The 15,868-nt window shown below is 45.7% G+C and overlaps 1 protein-coding gene across 15 annotated transcripts in view; it reads right to left on the bottom strand.

Annotated features, from left to right (window-relative positions):
* Ppfibp2 (PPFIA binding protein 2) overlaps nt 1-15,868 on the bottom strand; it is a 139,583-nt gene that overhangs the window by 990 nt on the left and 122,725 nt on the right. For 6 of the 15 annotated variants that reach the window (XM_060367788.1, XM_060367787.1, XM_060367794.1 and 3 more), the window contains 13 exons: nt 15,084-15,151; nt 14,317-14,374; nt 13,531-13,572; nt 9,688-9,829; nt 8,765-8,875; nt 8,259-8,400; nt 7,542-7,670; nt 4,488-4,638; nt 4,106-4,217; nt 3,806-3,894; nt 3,405-3,527; nt 2,001-2,126; nt 761-949 (listed from right to left, as the gene is read on the bottom strand). In XM_060367788.1, the coding sequence (XP_060223771.1) occupies nt 761-949; nt 2,001-2,126; nt 3,405-3,527; nt 3,806-3,894; nt 4,106-4,217; nt 4,488-4,638; nt 7,542-7,670; nt 8,259-8,400; nt 8,765-8,875; nt 9,688-9,829; nt 13,531-13,572; nt 14,317-14,374; nt 15,084-15,151 (1,482 nt within the window). The remainder of the gene's footprint in view (nt 1-760; nt 950-2,000; nt 2,127-3,404; nt 3,528-3,805; nt 3,895-4,105; nt 4,218-4,487; nt 4,639-7,541; nt 7,671-8,258; nt 8,401-8,764; nt 8,876-9,687; nt 9,830-13,530; nt 13,573-14,316; nt 14,375-15,083; nt 15,152-15,868) is intronic. The other 9 variants (XM_060367792.1, XM_060367796.1, XM_060367798.1 and 6 more) reach the window with 4 other exon arrangements.

Genomic DNA, 15,868 nt, shown 5'->3' with positions numbered 1-15,868 from the left:
GTCTCACCACTACTACTGGCACGTGAGTGAGGAACATCTGGATCCTGGAGGGCCCTAGGCTGGCCCTTCTTCCTTCTTCCCCCCACACTGCTTGTGTTGGACTCCCCCAGACATACTACCTATCCTACATCCTTAGGGAAGGGAGTGTGAGCAGGAGGTGTAGCTGGACCATAGGCGCCAATGATTGCTTGGGGAAGAGTCCAGCTCAGCCACCAGAGGTTATCTGTGGCCTTCGATAGCTTCAGCCTGAGGATCCTACGACTCAGGCTGGACTTTGTAGGAGAGGCCAGAGAATGAGGGGGGCTTCGATGACACTAGGTTCAGCTGTGTGCTGGTTACATCATAGAACACAACAAAAATGACAAGCTGCTTTGGGAGCACTCCTAGTCCTAGCAAGTCCACTGTGACCAAGACCCCCCCAGCACTGTGGCCCACAGATGGGTCAGACTGAAGGGAACCCAGAGCTCATCTGCTTGGCAGAACTGGTGTGAAGAACAGCTTCCCAAGAAGAGCTACTTCCTGGACATGTTTCCAGCATACAGAAACCTGTGCTGTTCTCCTGGGACTCAGGCCAAGTAGGGAATGGAGCTAATAAAGATGAACAGACTTCAAGAGCAGACTCCTGCAGCAAAAGACAAGCATGTCCCTCATCTTTGGCTGCACTCCTTGGTTTGGCCCAGGCACTGAACTAACAGATGTTCAGCATAAGGCTCACAAGGCAGGCCACAGGGACCCAACCACAAAGGTTCGGACAGCTCACCCGAACTTTGGCTGTGGTGGTCAGAGGTGTGTAGGCTGGTGAGGCCATTTTATCTCGCTTTTCCTGTTCAGCCTCAGAACCAATCAGGGAGTTGAACTTGGTGGTCAGATGGCGCCTGAGGAGCGTCTTCTGTGGGGGTATATTAAGAAGCATAGCTAGGGTGTCCCCAGTGAAGCGTGGCTCCAGGATCTAAGAAGAAAACACAGACAAACCTAGCCAGTGGTCACTGTAGAGGGAATGGGGGAGGGGGAACAGGAAGTACTTGTTCCTGAGTCTTAAGTGTCTCTGGAACATAGGCTGTATTCTGTATCCCACCCATATTGCCTCCCCAGCACAAGGCCTGGCTTTGAGCAGACCAGCATGTTTGTTGACTGACTACCTCATCTTCACCAGCTAGCAGAGACCAGGGCCTCTGATAAGGCTGTTTTCCAAGTCTTCTTTGATGGCATCTAGGCCACCACCTCCACACTTCCCTTCTGCCTTTGACACTTGACAGGGCTAAGTGGTGATAAAGATCCTATCACATCAATCAGGAAATTACACATGGTGACCTCCCCCTCACTTCCCCAACCCCCGTATTCCTCTGGGAACAGGTGGAGCTGCCATGTTCAGGACTGTTCTCATGCAACCGCCCGACTAACTGGAATCCTCTGGACTGAATTGTTCCTCTGGCACTGTAATGTTCCACCAGAAACTACAGAAATACTTTGAGATTTCAAATTCTGTAAATGGTCCAGATGAAGAACCTCCTTTTTTCCACTAGAATGCCTGGCCCTTACAAAGTATGAGGCTTAGCTTTAATCATCAACCTGACAGTGTAGACTCACCTGGGAAGAGAGGTGAGAGATTGCCTAGATTAGGTTAGCCTTCTGGCATGAGTGTGAGGGATTTTAATCAATTGTGTTAATTGAGGTGGGAAGACCTGTTCTGAATGTAGATGGTAACATTTCATGGGCTGGCTTTTGAACGGTGTAAGAGTTAAGAAAGGAACTGAGCAGAAGTATGCATGTGTTCATGCTCTCCTCTCAACTGCAGATGTCATGTCACCAGTGGCCTCAAGCTCATGCTATTCTCACTGCCCTGCAGTGAGCTAAAATAAATGCTTTCTCCCCTAAGTTGCTTTCGTCAGGGTATTTTTTATCACAGTACCATGAGCAGAAACAGGATAGGACAGAAGGGTGTTTTGGGAATACCACAGTTTTGCACAAAGGCATGTGGACTAGCCCAGAGAGCCACTCACAATGAGGCCACCATGGACACCACTCCCACGAAGGTTTGGTGCATACTCTGCCAGGTCCACAGATCGCAGCCACTCCATTACTCTGTGGTTGGACCACTGCACAACTTCTGAAGGAGAAAGGTTACTCTGTGATGAAGGAGAGTAAAGAAGTTAGGCTCCATATGGTCCTCTGTGGGGTCAGCATCTCTGGAGAATCTTGCCTCAGAAGCTTCAACAGAACAGTAGATTCTCAGGCCTTGCAACCCAGGCCATCTGGGCCACTTGCCTGAGAGCCCTAAGACCTAAGAAATCAGTATCTTTTGAATTGTGCTGCACCATCTATACTTAAATATCTGAATCTACCATGCTGTTATACCCTACTTTTCTGGCTAATTCTGGCACCAATAAACAAAGACATAGTTTTTATTCAGTGATTCAACAGAATTTTAAAGATTCAATTATGAGCCAAGAGTTTTCTAGGGAAAAATACTCCCTGGCATGGGCAAATGTTCTAAGATCTTGAAGCTGGCTGGGCTTGAGAGATAGTTCAGCAGTGAAGCATGCTTCCTGCTCTTCTAAAGGTTCAGTTCTAGCATCCATGCCAGATAGCTCACAACCATCTCTAATTCCAGTCCCAAGAGATCTGATGAAATCTGGCCTCTGTGGGCACCCATATACGTGTGACAGATACACACACGAAAATAAAGAAGTAAATGTTTTTATAAAATACAGTAATGTCTACATACTGAACACATGGCTTTGTGGGCTTCAAAAGGCTCAGGACTCACACAGAAGTACTTGATGAATAGCAAGGATACAGATGATAGAAGGCAAAGGCAGGCACTTTATATCCCTAAAGAACCGGAGTTAGACCAGTTCTCCACAACAGAGGAAATGGGACATGATCCATAGGCTTTCAGTTTGGGGCCTACCAGGAAGTCCTGCCATTTATAGGACCTTATTAAGTATATCACCCATATGGGGTCCTCTGCATTTGTCTATGCTAGTTCCCCTCTACTAAGGTCCTATGCATCTAGGCTGAGGGCTAGTTACTCTTGTACCAGCAAGGAGAATAACCCACTCTCAACTGTCCAGACCTTTTGGTACCCTGTCTCCTCTGACACCCTAGACCTTGCCTCCTCTGTTTACTTTGACACACTTTCCACAATGCATTTCCTTTGTGCTCTCTTTTATGCCATATCAAATCCTTAGATCATTATGATGACTACCCTGAGTGAGGTGGAGGAACAGAGGTTTAGTGACTGCATTAGATACAAAGTATGGGCACTAGGGCAGTTATAGTACAGGGAACAGGATCTTAAGTATCATGGTCTATTTTGTGATGATGTCATCCTTATTTTCTCACATGTGATATTTCACGTGTCCTGACACAGGGCCACCTGGACAGCTAGCACGCTCCCTCACCTCATCAGCAGGCCTCCTATGCAAGCAGTGGGGGTTGAACTTGTTGACATGTAGCACGTGAATAGCACATTTGATGCTGAGATGATGTAGTTGGCTGGTGACTTTTAAGAAGAGTAGATCATTCTGGAAAAGAAAAATTTTGGTTAATGAGCCAGAGTCTAACGTAACAAAAGACCCCAGAAGTTCTTTCTTGACCAAACAAATACACCTCACACATCTCAGAAAGGTGCTCAGAGACATTTTGGCAGCTTCACTCACCACCATGGATTGTACCTGACATGCCTATGTAATAACAGTACTATTTCAGGGCCTTAGGAATGTGAGGCAAGGAGGGGAATCATGGGGACACCTGGGCTGCGTGCTCACTGGAACAACAGATATATGTAAGGGAAAATGCTCACCACAGTTAGGTATTGCAGCATCCGCCCATCAACTCTTGATTCGTGAAATTGGTCTTTATATTGGGGTAAGCCAATATCATCAAGCCACCCTACAAAAACAGACACATTAGGATTCATGAGGACAGATGATACGAATGCCAAGGGGAAAAGGCAGCAAATGTTTTATTTCCCCCAAAGCATTAGTAATCCATCTGTCTTTCACACATAAGCTGCTGTTTTTGAGGCACACATTCTATGGGAAATTCCTTTGCCCTTCAGAATCACCAGAAACATTCTTCATAAATATATCCCTGTCCTTACGTGTCACCCAAATGTGGTCAAGCAGCGCAGACTTCTCCTCTTGCTTGGCATTGATGGCTTTCACTGCTAAAACCAGCTTCTTCCTATGGAGGGGGTGTTTAATTCCTAGCTCCTGAAAGCAAAAGATGAAGACCACATGTGAAGTTTTGGCAGAAAACTTGGTCCTCAGAGGATGTCATGTCAGGGCAGACATGCTCTCAAAGGTAGTGGTAGCACCTGGGGGTAGATGCACAGTGCACTGGGATGTTACCCTACAGCTTGAGGGAATATCAGCCTTTCCTGTGCACCCTCTGTGAATATGGAGTAAATGGAGGCCCAGGGACTAATCCCCATGCACTGTTCTGAGGGATAATAGGGACTTCTCCTCATACTCAGCCCTTACCTTTTCCATGTCCTGAGGGGTAGCTGTCAGTAGTGTGTGGCCAGATGTCACCCACTGTCTGGCAAAGATCACATACTGAGCCAGGCCAAAATCCTCCAGCCATGCACATACACGCTCTGTACTCCACTGGGCAAAGGGGGCATTTGCATCACTGGGAAGCAAAGGAAGAGCATGCTTCTGTTATAAGGCACCTCGGGCTTTACAGAGCATAAAGCCTCAAGAGAAAAAAAAAAAACTTTAAAAAGACCCAACAATGTGAATGACATTCTAGCACAACCTACCCATGTTTGTGAGGCTCTAGAGCCACCTAGACAGCAGGTTTTATGATTCAACTGTAGCTTCTCTGAGCATGAGGCAGCCTGATGATCCTCAAAGGACTGTTTAGTGCACACAGGTCCAGAAACGCAGTATGAACATTTATTATCAAATCATTTTGTCCATAAGACTCAGCAGTCTTTGGGTAATGCTTGGGGCACTTGGAAAAGACAGTCCATTCTCTAACAGGAAAAGGGGCGAAATCTAAGCCAAAGATCTTCTCATTTAAAACAATGAATGCCTTATTTATAAATGAAATACTAGAGGCATTTCCATTATAATCAGCAGCAAGGCATGTGTGTGTGAGTGTGTGTGTGACTGTCAGTACTTATTAATAACACTGGTAGAGAGATCTACCTAGGTAAGGCTGGATAAAAGTAGTACAGCTTTAGAAAAGTAGCAATAAAGAACCCAATTCTTTTCATATGATACGATTTCCTACCTAGAAACCCAGGAGAGCCAAGTCACTGGAGTACGAAAAACAAAAGTATATGTAGGAAAACAAATATATGTGTTTATACATATGGAAATGAGCACTACGTGGAAACATCAGTTTTCTACATATTACCCATGCAGATACTATGGCTTTTATTAAAACAATGAAAACTATCCTCACCAAGCCAACTAGAATTATAACCTCTGTAGGAGCTGCCTTAACAAGGGGCATGAAAGCTCTTTGGCTGTGTATGGTACAGTGAGTTGACATAGCTGCAAAACTCAACTGAGCACATTAAAAAAGAGAGAGAGAAAGACATGAATAAATGAAGGGCTGGGTCATGTTCCTAGACAGGATGCCTAGGTATTAAAAACCATCCATTCTTAAGGATATAAATGTTTCATTTGAAGAGTGAATGTAATGGCACATTCAAAATCCTAACTGAGTCATGGGGGGTGGGGAGATGAAACAATTTCATATTCAGTTTTAAATATAAATAGGGATGTATTGATCTAGAAGACTAGCTATTCAGAGAGATTCCATTCTAGCAAAGTACAGTTCTCCCCTGATACCTGTGGAGGATAGATTCTAGGAGGCTGCTCCAGCTCCAGTTATAAAAATCCAGTGTTTACGTAGAAACTACACACATCCTCCTAAATACTTTAAATAATGACCAGATTACTTACCACACCTAATGCAACACAAATGGCATGTGCAGATGTCACATGTTATTGTCAGGGAGTAACAAGGAAAAAGTCTGTGCAGATTCAGTACCATTTGTGTAACCATTTGGTTGACTCTGTAGACACAGGAGTCCTGTATACCTAGGGGCCAGCTGCACCCCTAATATGCAGGAATGATTTTGAAAACTTTTTGAACACCTGGTTAAACTGGGAATTCCTTAAAGGGCCAGAAAGAAGCTAGCATTCTAGAATAAATACTGGTATAGATACTGAACACTCCTCACTTACAGCTTGGGTTTCAATAGGGCTCAAATAGGTACAGATTTAGGTTTTATAAGTCTAGGTTGGAGTATTCTCTGTATAAAAATATAAAATTTGAATACAAAATTGGGAAATATTTGGAATGAGAAAACACTGTAAACAATTACAAATTTAACATGAAACTTCACACACACACAAAGTTCAAAAAATTTAAATCAATTCCTAGCTATAGCTCTGTAGCACTTTTCCACCCTCACATGTTAGGTGTGTATTTTGACCAAAGCTCTGTAATACTCTCTCTGAGAACAGAACTTCACTCAGGCTGCTTTCTAGCTTGATTACTAATACATACGTATTTTTGTTTTTATTTTTGAGACAGGGCCTAGTGCAGCTTGGACTGACCTCAGAATTGATATGTAGCTAAGGGTGACCCTGAACTTCTGAACCTTCTGCCTCCTCCAACTCAGGCATGCTAAGATTACAGGTGTGTACCACCATGCCCACTTTGTACAGTGCTAGGGATTGCATGCAGGACAGTATGCATGCTAGGCAAGTGCTCTATGACACCGCTACATCACCAGCTCTCATTTTTTTATTATAAAAACTACTAAAACAGCATCGGGTCCACAATTTACAACTGGCACTGACATGTGCATTTTCAGAATCAGTGGTGCCATTTCTGACCCAGCTTTGGGATTTTAGAATCTGCTGTGGCTTCACAGGAGCTTTATAACACAGTGTGAAAGGCTGAGAATGAGTGATAGAGGAGCAGAGCCATTAACAGCCCTTCTGATGGTCAATACCATCAGCCTGACAGGAGACAAGTCTCTGGGCACTTCTGTGAGACAGTTTCTATTTGGGTTCAATGAGGCAGTTAAGACCCATCTTTACTTTACACAGCATCATCCCATCAGCTGGGGTCCCAGGCTAGATAACAAGGAGGGAGAGAGCTGAACAACAGCATTTGTCTCATCTCTTTCTGCTTCCTGAAGATGCGAGCAGCCCACCTCAAGCTCCTGCCACCATGCCTTCTCCATCATGATGGGCTATAAACCAGAATAATCTCTTCCTTCCTCATGTTGCTTTTGTCAGGCTTGGTGTTATTCTGTTTGTTTATAAAAACTAGACATAAAAACTAACATAGCCTTCCTACCCCAACCGTGTCTAGCTGCAAGGAGTCTTGTGCCTTGCCTTAGCACCTGTGAGTGTGAGCGTATCCACCAATATCAGGCAGACAAGTTCTGTATGAAAGACTCCTGCCTTTAGCCTGTGAGGCTGTGGGGCTCCCAGCCCTGCTTGCACTACATCCTGGCCAGGATTTCGCAAAGCTCTTTGCAGATGGGCTGGATGGAACCTTACCATTTCTGTCCTTTGGTGTCCCTGGTCCTAGAAAGTCTTGGCCCTGCGGTTGCCCGGAGCCCACCTCGTCGAAATTCTGCCATCCCTGGTGCATCAGTGTTGAAGTTTCCTGACTGAGTTCTTCGGATTCTGCATGGAGAGAAATCCACAGAGACTGAGGCGCTAGGCAGGCCAAGCTCAGGGCTCTGGGCAATGCCCTTCCCAGCCACTTTCCTGAAGGCCAGGAAGATGACCCATAGCAGTGCTGCCACTATACTCTAGATTCAACATTAAACCTAACTCTGGGATCTGGGCCACTCCTCATAGGATCAAAGTGAAGGCTGATGCCTTTGAGGAGACTCCAGTTCTGCCTCTGCTTCGAATAAATCAGCTGAACTAGCACGTACCTGACTTTGGTCTTTAAAAGATTATATGAGATACAGACTGGCTCCTATGAAAGAAGAACATACTTTTTAAAAGCCCAGCTAGTGTAATGTGCCAAGAACGGGAGCAGGGACATGGGGCAGAGAATGCCTAGAATGGAACACACACAGCAAGTAGCTACACTTGAGGAGTATCTGTCATACTTCTCTGAGTCCTGAAAAATAGCTCACATTCTTCTTTCTGAACGTGACTATTCTGCATTTGCAGATATGTAAACATGTGATGGAGCAGAGACTCATACAGTATTATCTGCCTAGTCTAAACACACAATCATGACCATTACCACCAACTCACTTTCCCCAGAATTTCTTGATGCCTTTGGGGCTCCGTTTGCCATCTGGTGTTATGGGAGACTGGGGGCTTGACTCAGTACCAGACGAAGCAGATGAGAGTTCATTGGCCACCACTACATCTTCCCAAACACCTTCTGTGTCTCCTAAGGTGGACAGGATGAAAAGTCATGTGAAAGAGAGGGAGAGGGTGCCTTCAGAACCCCACCCCTACATCTGAGCTATCCTGTGAGAGGGTCCAGAGCCCTCTTCCCAGTGCTGCCTTTAGGACTGAGCTTCATACTAAGATACCAGCAGCTAAAACAGTTTGAGAACACCTACAGTGATTCTTGCTAAGAACCACTGAAGCCAGTGTTTTCAATCTGAGTGATTTAGTGTCTTCAAATTCTGAGGCTTTGGAGTTCAAGCAACTGTACACTATTCCAACAAGGAGCTTGCTAATTGGAGACTTCGGAATGTGGGAAGGACATCAGACATGGGAAACAAAGGTATTCTCATATTGTACCTTACCTGGAAAAGGCACAGTACCTAATATGGGAGCACTGACACTCCAGCCGCGATCTCCAGCAACCCAGAAGCAGAGAAGCCACATGAAGAAGCAAGAGAGGCCAAAGTCCAGCCCAACAGTAACGGAGATGCAAAGAAATAAAAAGTATCACCGAGCAAAAAACTCAAACAGAAAGGAGAGCAACCCCACAAAGGACAAGGGAAAGGGAGACCAAGCCTCGCCCACAGGGTCAGCATGCTGAGGTGTCCTCAGGCAGTGAGGGTGGAGGTCAGCAGTGGTGGTGGGGGACATTCTAAGCCACAGGCAGACCCTGCACAGATGTCAGAACTCACTCCACTGACTCAAAGCAATCTGCATATAACTGAACACAGTTATTTAAGGGTTTATTTGGAGCTGGGGAAGCCCAGGGCAGAATGATGTTCAAGAAATAAAGCATCAGGTGACCCAGGGAACAGCCAGGTGGAGGAGTTAAGGGTAGGTAGGGAGAACTCTGTGAACACCAAAGCATTCCCTCCTGGACTGCACCCAGTCCTATGCCGCTGACCATATTTGCCTTGGGAGCGTGTACTGTCAGCTTAGTGGCAACATGGGCTGCATCAAAGGCAAATGCAGGAGAGAGACCAGGATGACAGAGGAAGGAAGCAGAGATGAGGAGTAAATGGAGATGTGGGGGGTGGGGGTTGCAATGGTGAGAGGACAGGTAGGGATTCAAGGAAGAATGGACACAGAGGAGAATAGAGGTACACTAACTTGGGAAGCAACTAATCCAGACAGGGAATCTTTAAAAGTGGGGCCGCTTTGGGACACAGCTTGCCCAGGAACAATCTCCACCATTCTTAATTGTTGGCTGCAGTTAGAGCTATAGTGACCAAATGTGTTAGGGACACTGTTCCTGAGGCCACCAACCCAGGTGCTGGACACTCACTCAGCTTCATCAGGCTGCCCCCTGAAGAGTCAAGCTGGGGGGAGGCAGTGGGAGGAGACTTGGCAGCTTCTCCATTGGGCGTGGCTCCTGAGAGCTTCCCGGGTAATGTAGGGTATTTCTGCTCTGCCAGGAAAGAGCTGTCCTATTGAAAGGGGAGAGTGAGAAAGTTACCAAATTAACCCTCAGACTTCAGCTCAAATCAGTGAGGAAATCTTTGTGAGTACAGACCCTTTCTGCATGAGTCACTTTTCACTTAGTTTGACTCAAAGATCCTTCCAAGAGCACTTCTCCTAGTGCAGGAGAAAGGTAAACATTTACCCACACGGTGACACAGATGGCATCAAGCCCAAATCCAGAGATGACTTTAACTGCTATCAAAAGGGATCCCTGTGGCATTTGTTAGAGATTCAGTAAATCCATAGTCATGAATTCTCCCTGGGTTCTTCAAAAACATAGTTTGCTAGCTAGGATTTTTGTTGAACCCGGGGGAGAGGAGAACAAGGGTAGTCTGGTCCAGGATTCCCTGCTCTCCCCATCCTTGCTTTCCTGTGTCAGGACACAGAAACTTTTGCTAAGTAAGACCCTTATTCAGAACAAACCAAGGCAGATCTGTACAAGTGTTTTAGTGTATGCCAGATTGTACTGACCATGGGTGATAAAAGGCCATACTACAGCAGTGATATTAGAATGTATAGGAACTTAGAATCATTCTTTTTGAGGTACCACTTTGATGCAACAACCCTGTGGTTGGATCCTGGCTAAAAAGAAATCCCAGTGAAGCAAGCTGATTTAAAGAGAAAGACTAGTACTTATTTTGCCAAGAAGTATGTAAAGATTACTAACGCTACAAACCTGAGAAAAACAGGTAGAACACATTGCAAATGTGAGGATAAAGAGAAAATAAGATGACATCACTGAGAGACTCAACCATGGATCACTTGATTGGACCCAGAAAAAAAAGTAATATGAGAGGCAGAACCAATTTAAAAACTGGCAAGTCAGAAAGGGACTGGATGACTGCCAAGACCAAGACACCTTTTAAAGCTTCATTCACTGAAAGTCAAGTGTGCCGTACATTTCTGAATTCAGTTTGCTTCTGTGTCCTAGGAACTGTTTGAAATTCAGTTCATTCACTGCACACTGACAAGAGCCTCCACAGATGAGCTCAGAAATGACAAATATGGAAATAGAAGATAAGTTTGTTTAAAGAAATCGACGAGTAGACACGCCAGAACCTCCAGACATGAAGATCATGACATCTTCCAGCTTGTGATGACCTGCAGGGCCGAGAGGTCAGACATGACCAGACATGTGGACCAGCCCAGCAGCTTCCCAGTGCTAGCTCATCCACTGGCAGCTGCCTCACACTCACCTGAGGCACTATGAAAACCAACACCAACTTGCAGGCTCCTCCCTGGCCCTGTGAATCAAGCCCTCTGAAAATGAATCCACTTCAGGAGCTTTTAACAAGCGTCTTGGATTATTCTGATACTCAGTCAGATTCAGACCATGGGAAAGGAGTAGTCAAAACAGAATTGTGGGCTGGAAAGATGGCTCTGCATGTAATGGAGCTAGCTACACAAGCCCAATGACCCAGTTTCAATTCCTGGAACCCACATAAAAAGCCAGATGTGGTGGCATCCAGCATTTCTATGATGAGATGAGGTAGAGACAGGAGAATCATCTGGAAGCTTTTAGGTCAGTCAGCTAGCCTGGAGTGAGGAGGGCAGCAAGAGAAGCAACAAGATAGATCCTGCTTCAGTGAGGGATAAGGTGAAAAACCACTACCCTAAGTTGACCTCTGATGCGTGTGCTCACAAAGACACAATAAAATAGTTGTTTTTGTTCTAGAGAATCAAAGTTTAAGTTTAGAGAATCAAAGAACCTGACACCAAGTTCCACTTCCATAAGAAATAAGGACTCTCAATATTTTTTCGTTGTTGTTGTTAAATTACTATATAAGATCCCCCAGGACACTACATAAGATCTGCCAGGGTAGCAGAAAGACCTTCATCATGATCTCTGAAGAGCTTAGGTACAAAGAGAATATGTCCTGATTCAAGGATGAGTGAGGCCGCAGACCAATGAGGAACAGAGGGCAACGGAGTGGGCTCTCTGAGCTCTGCTTCAGCCAAGACACAAAGCTGGGGGAATGACTCATTGTGGAGAAAGAAGTGCCATGTCAAGGCAGGACAAGAAGGAGACAGGAATACCTAACCCTAGTCCTGTTTCCTATCCTCAAGAATAACCCCAGCTGTGAGGAGCCAAAGAGCAGGGCAGAACCTATTACCCAGCTGCTTTCAAAAGCCCTTTCTATTTAACCTCTCAAACCCTCTGTTTGATCATTTCTAACAGGGGAATAACAATTCCTCCCCTGAGCTAGATGAAAAATAATATGCCCAGAGCCCAGGAAAGAGCAAACAGAGATACAGAAAACGTAACAAGTCAGGTCCAAGTGGGACAGCAATCAAGAAAAACAGACCCTAGATCTAGAAAAGCACACCACAGGCTGCATCTTGATTCTAGAGTGGTGGGAGTGGGAGAGACTGGTTCATTCCATAGGAGACCATGTCAGGGGTGCAGAGTCTGAGGAACTCAGGAGATACGGCTAGCAGTCAGAATGCGAGGGTGACTACAACATGAGGAACACTCAGGCATAAAAAGCCTTAGTTTAAGTCAAAGCACCAGTAAGAAGATGTTTTGGGAAATTACTGTACCTGTGGAATGCTGCTGGCATGAGGTAGTGCATATGTGGAGGGAAGAGGTGGTCATGTTGAGCTAAGTGACATTTCATAAGATTGTAATTATGATCAAAGGTATGGGAGCGCTAGTTTCAACCTGGAATATGCACTTTCTGTACGCAGTCCTGCATCACTCATCTTCCACAGTAAGCAGCTCTGTGTCTTAAAACATGAATGATGAACCAGCTGCATCCCCAAAGGAGAAGGTGGCCACTTACATCTGTTATTTAGAGACAAGTATGAATGGCTTCTTGGAAGCTGAGGCTGAAAGAGTGATATCTGGGCCTCAGAGATTTGCCAAGGGGCCACGAGACAGAAGAGACTGATAAAAGAACAGGCAGAAGACATTTTCTTACAATCCCCATGGCCTGACTAAACACAGCACTGACTGCCATAAATACAGAAGTGAAGAGAAGCCCTTTCCTGATAGATATGAAAGTACTGATGAGGTCTTTCTTCTGCAAAGAGTTAGAAGAATAGAAATGTTCCATTCTGCCACAGTGGTATAAAAATATGAACAGCCTTCTCAGGGCACATGCAGTGAAGCCTCATGTCTCCTTTGGAAGTCAGAGGAGACAGAGGGGCCATGCACACTCTTACATGGCGGCTGGGTGGGGCTGACACTAAGTATACAAAGCTTCAGATTACCCTGAGCTCAGCTTTAGTCTACCAGCCTATGGCTCCAATCAGCTGCCTCTACGGGAGTGAAGGGGAAAGAGTTCTAACGGGGTTTTTATAACACAACATGCTCCCTGAAGATAGACTGAGTGCAGCACCTGGGTTTTTAACAGTGGTAGCTTAGCACAGAAGAGGAGTCTTGCCAACATTCTTCTGTGCAGAGGTTACAGCACCTTCTACCCAGTAACTAAGCCTAGCCTTCTTTAATGGTTAGTTTCTCTGAGCCTACAAGGTAGAAGCGATTAAAATGATAAAACAGGTAAGAGCAGAGGGAGCGCATTATGCATACAACTACATAATACGACATTTCCCCTTTCCTCATTCTTTAACTCTCACAGTTAACACAGTTTAAGGCTACAAGAGCTAACACACTCCAACAAACATTAGACCCAGGGATAGATGATAAGGACATAAAAATATGTACCTTGAGCTCTCCTATCAGGGACAGCTGGTTCCCATCAATACACTATGGAGTGATAAAGAAGGATTCAAGCATGAGGAGAAAAAGAGAGCTGCATTAGTCACAATCAGCAGCTCAGAACCACCTTCCTGCTTATATCTGATACATGGAGATGTAAGTACTTTATCCATGTCAGATGACCACCACCCACAGCAAGAAACAGGCCACTGTCTAGCCAGTAAACAGATACCCTGGGCAATTGCCAGCACTCTGACTCATGGAGCAAGAGGCACGTGGCTGGGGGTTGTTTCCTGGCAACTCCAACTTCTGTGGATCTTCAGCATGTCACTCTGATGGAGATCAGGGGACAGTATGAAGCATAACTCACCGAGGCTCCATCACGGCAAGACTGTACTTAGTCACTGCTAAACTTAAAGCCTTCATTGTCCCCTCTAACACTGGGCCCAGTCACACAGTCAAGCCCATCCTCACACAGGGGGACAAAAGGCCCTCCTCGGATCTTTCTAGACTTCATTTTAATCTACCCCTTTAATCTATCCCACATTGTACTCCTGATATCACTCCCTTTACCTACATTACTCCTTCATTCAGAATCCGTGCAGAGATCCCAGGTATACTGGGGAGACAAGGCCAGATTCCATGATCTTCTGTGGCTTTGATGTAGCATATGGTTTTGACCTTGCTGTTCCTTCTCCAGGATTTCCCAAAACCTGCCTGTGCCTACCCAAACAGCCCAGCACTGGACCTAAAGAGTAACTCAGTATTGGCACAGCTGGTTAAGGAGCTGACCTTATCCCCAGATTCACGTTTCAAGTCTTCCAGACTACAGGAAAGTTTCTTCTGAGCCCTGGATAAATAAAGAGAGGAATTACAGTGACCATGGAAAAAGAGTCACTTGGTGTCATTCATGCATAGGGCATGTTAGATGCTTAACCAGCAGCCTGCCTTAGGCTAGGAGTAAAGATAAGAGAGAATCATCCTTATATAAATTAAGACCTCAGGAGGGCGGGGCGCCTGGCCCAACAGTGTGTGGTACTGATAAGCGATGACTACTGAGTCTCCCTGTGGAAGCCCAGTATCCGAAGAGTCAGGGTGGAGGAAAAGTGCTCACGCTGCCTTGTCTTAAAATCCAAACATAATTTGAGCAGGAAGCTGCAAGTGCCTCCTTTGAGAGGAGGGAAGCACACTGCCATCCATTGCCTGAAGCATGGCCTAGATCCTCCAACCCTCCATTTTGGCGCTACCTATTCAGAGCAGTCAGCTCAGGGGACCCATTTCTTCATAGGGGCCATTCTGCTGAGGACATTAAATGCACAGAGAGGGGATGGTGCTACCAGTGGCTGTAGAGGAAATGGAGGGATTATAGCCAATGAGCCCCTTGGCTAGGTCTTTCCTCAGTGTTAGTGACTTTAGCCTATGGGTGAGGAAACCCCTCAGTAGCCAGGAGAGGTTGGCTTGACACTGTGCCCAGGGCCTTGTGGCTATGCTCGCCACACCTGCTCAGTCACCATCTACCTTGTGAGCCCCCAGATGAGGGAAACATTCAATTCTCCTACCTGGTCTCCAACGATTTCTGTGGCAAAGGAGGTGGTCCTGGGGTGGGAGAGCTGCATTGTGGGGATGCCTGTTTCACAAACAAAAGAGCAGCAATGGAAGGTAGTTACCATTTGATAACCAAACTTTCCCACTGATGACTCCACTGAGAACATTTCTGCCCCTGGCTATAGCCATGGTGGGTACATCCATATGGATGCTTTGGTCTTTCAAAAAATCTTCATTAGGAATCAAGCAATACATCAAGCCCTTTCTGAGAGACAATACTCATACCAAGTCACTAGGGTCAAACCACATTCTGTCCCTAAGTCTTAGATCTTATATCTAAGTCTAGATCCTAGCAGTAGACTCCCAAGCCTTGGGGGCTGTCACTGCCTCTGTCCTTCTGTAGCTTGTCTTTTATCTTTTCATTCAGTGGGTCACTACCTCACACTACCCAAAACACTCCCCTTGGCTTAAGTGATCCAGAAGTCAAATTTTGTGACTCTAAGGAGAGAACCCTCGTGATAAAGTAACTCAGCAAATGTCCACACCATCTATTGCCTGCCAACACTGTATCAGGAATGAAGCATAGCCCACACCAGGATGCAGATTAATAAGCAAGAATAAAGAAACCATGCCACCTCTCTGTGGCACTGACACCAAGAACATAACATGGGAAGCGGACAGGGACTTTCCTCTCCATGGGCAGTGTGTGACATGGCTTCAGAGGGGACAGCACTGGGGCTGTGCCTTGAGAAGTGAGCAGGGGTTGGTTAGGAAGGAAAGAAAGGGAACGTCGTCTCAG

The sequence above is a fragment of the Meriones unguiculatus genome, chromosome 14 (genome assembly GCF_030254825.1).
Source record: "Meriones unguiculatus strain TT.TT164.6M chromosome 14, Bangor_MerUng_6.1, whole genome shotgun sequence".
Lineage (NCBI taxonomy): Eukaryota > Metazoa > Chordata > Mammalia > Rodentia > Muridae > Meriones > Meriones unguiculatus.
This window is presented reverse-complemented; position numbering and strand designations above follow the sequence as displayed.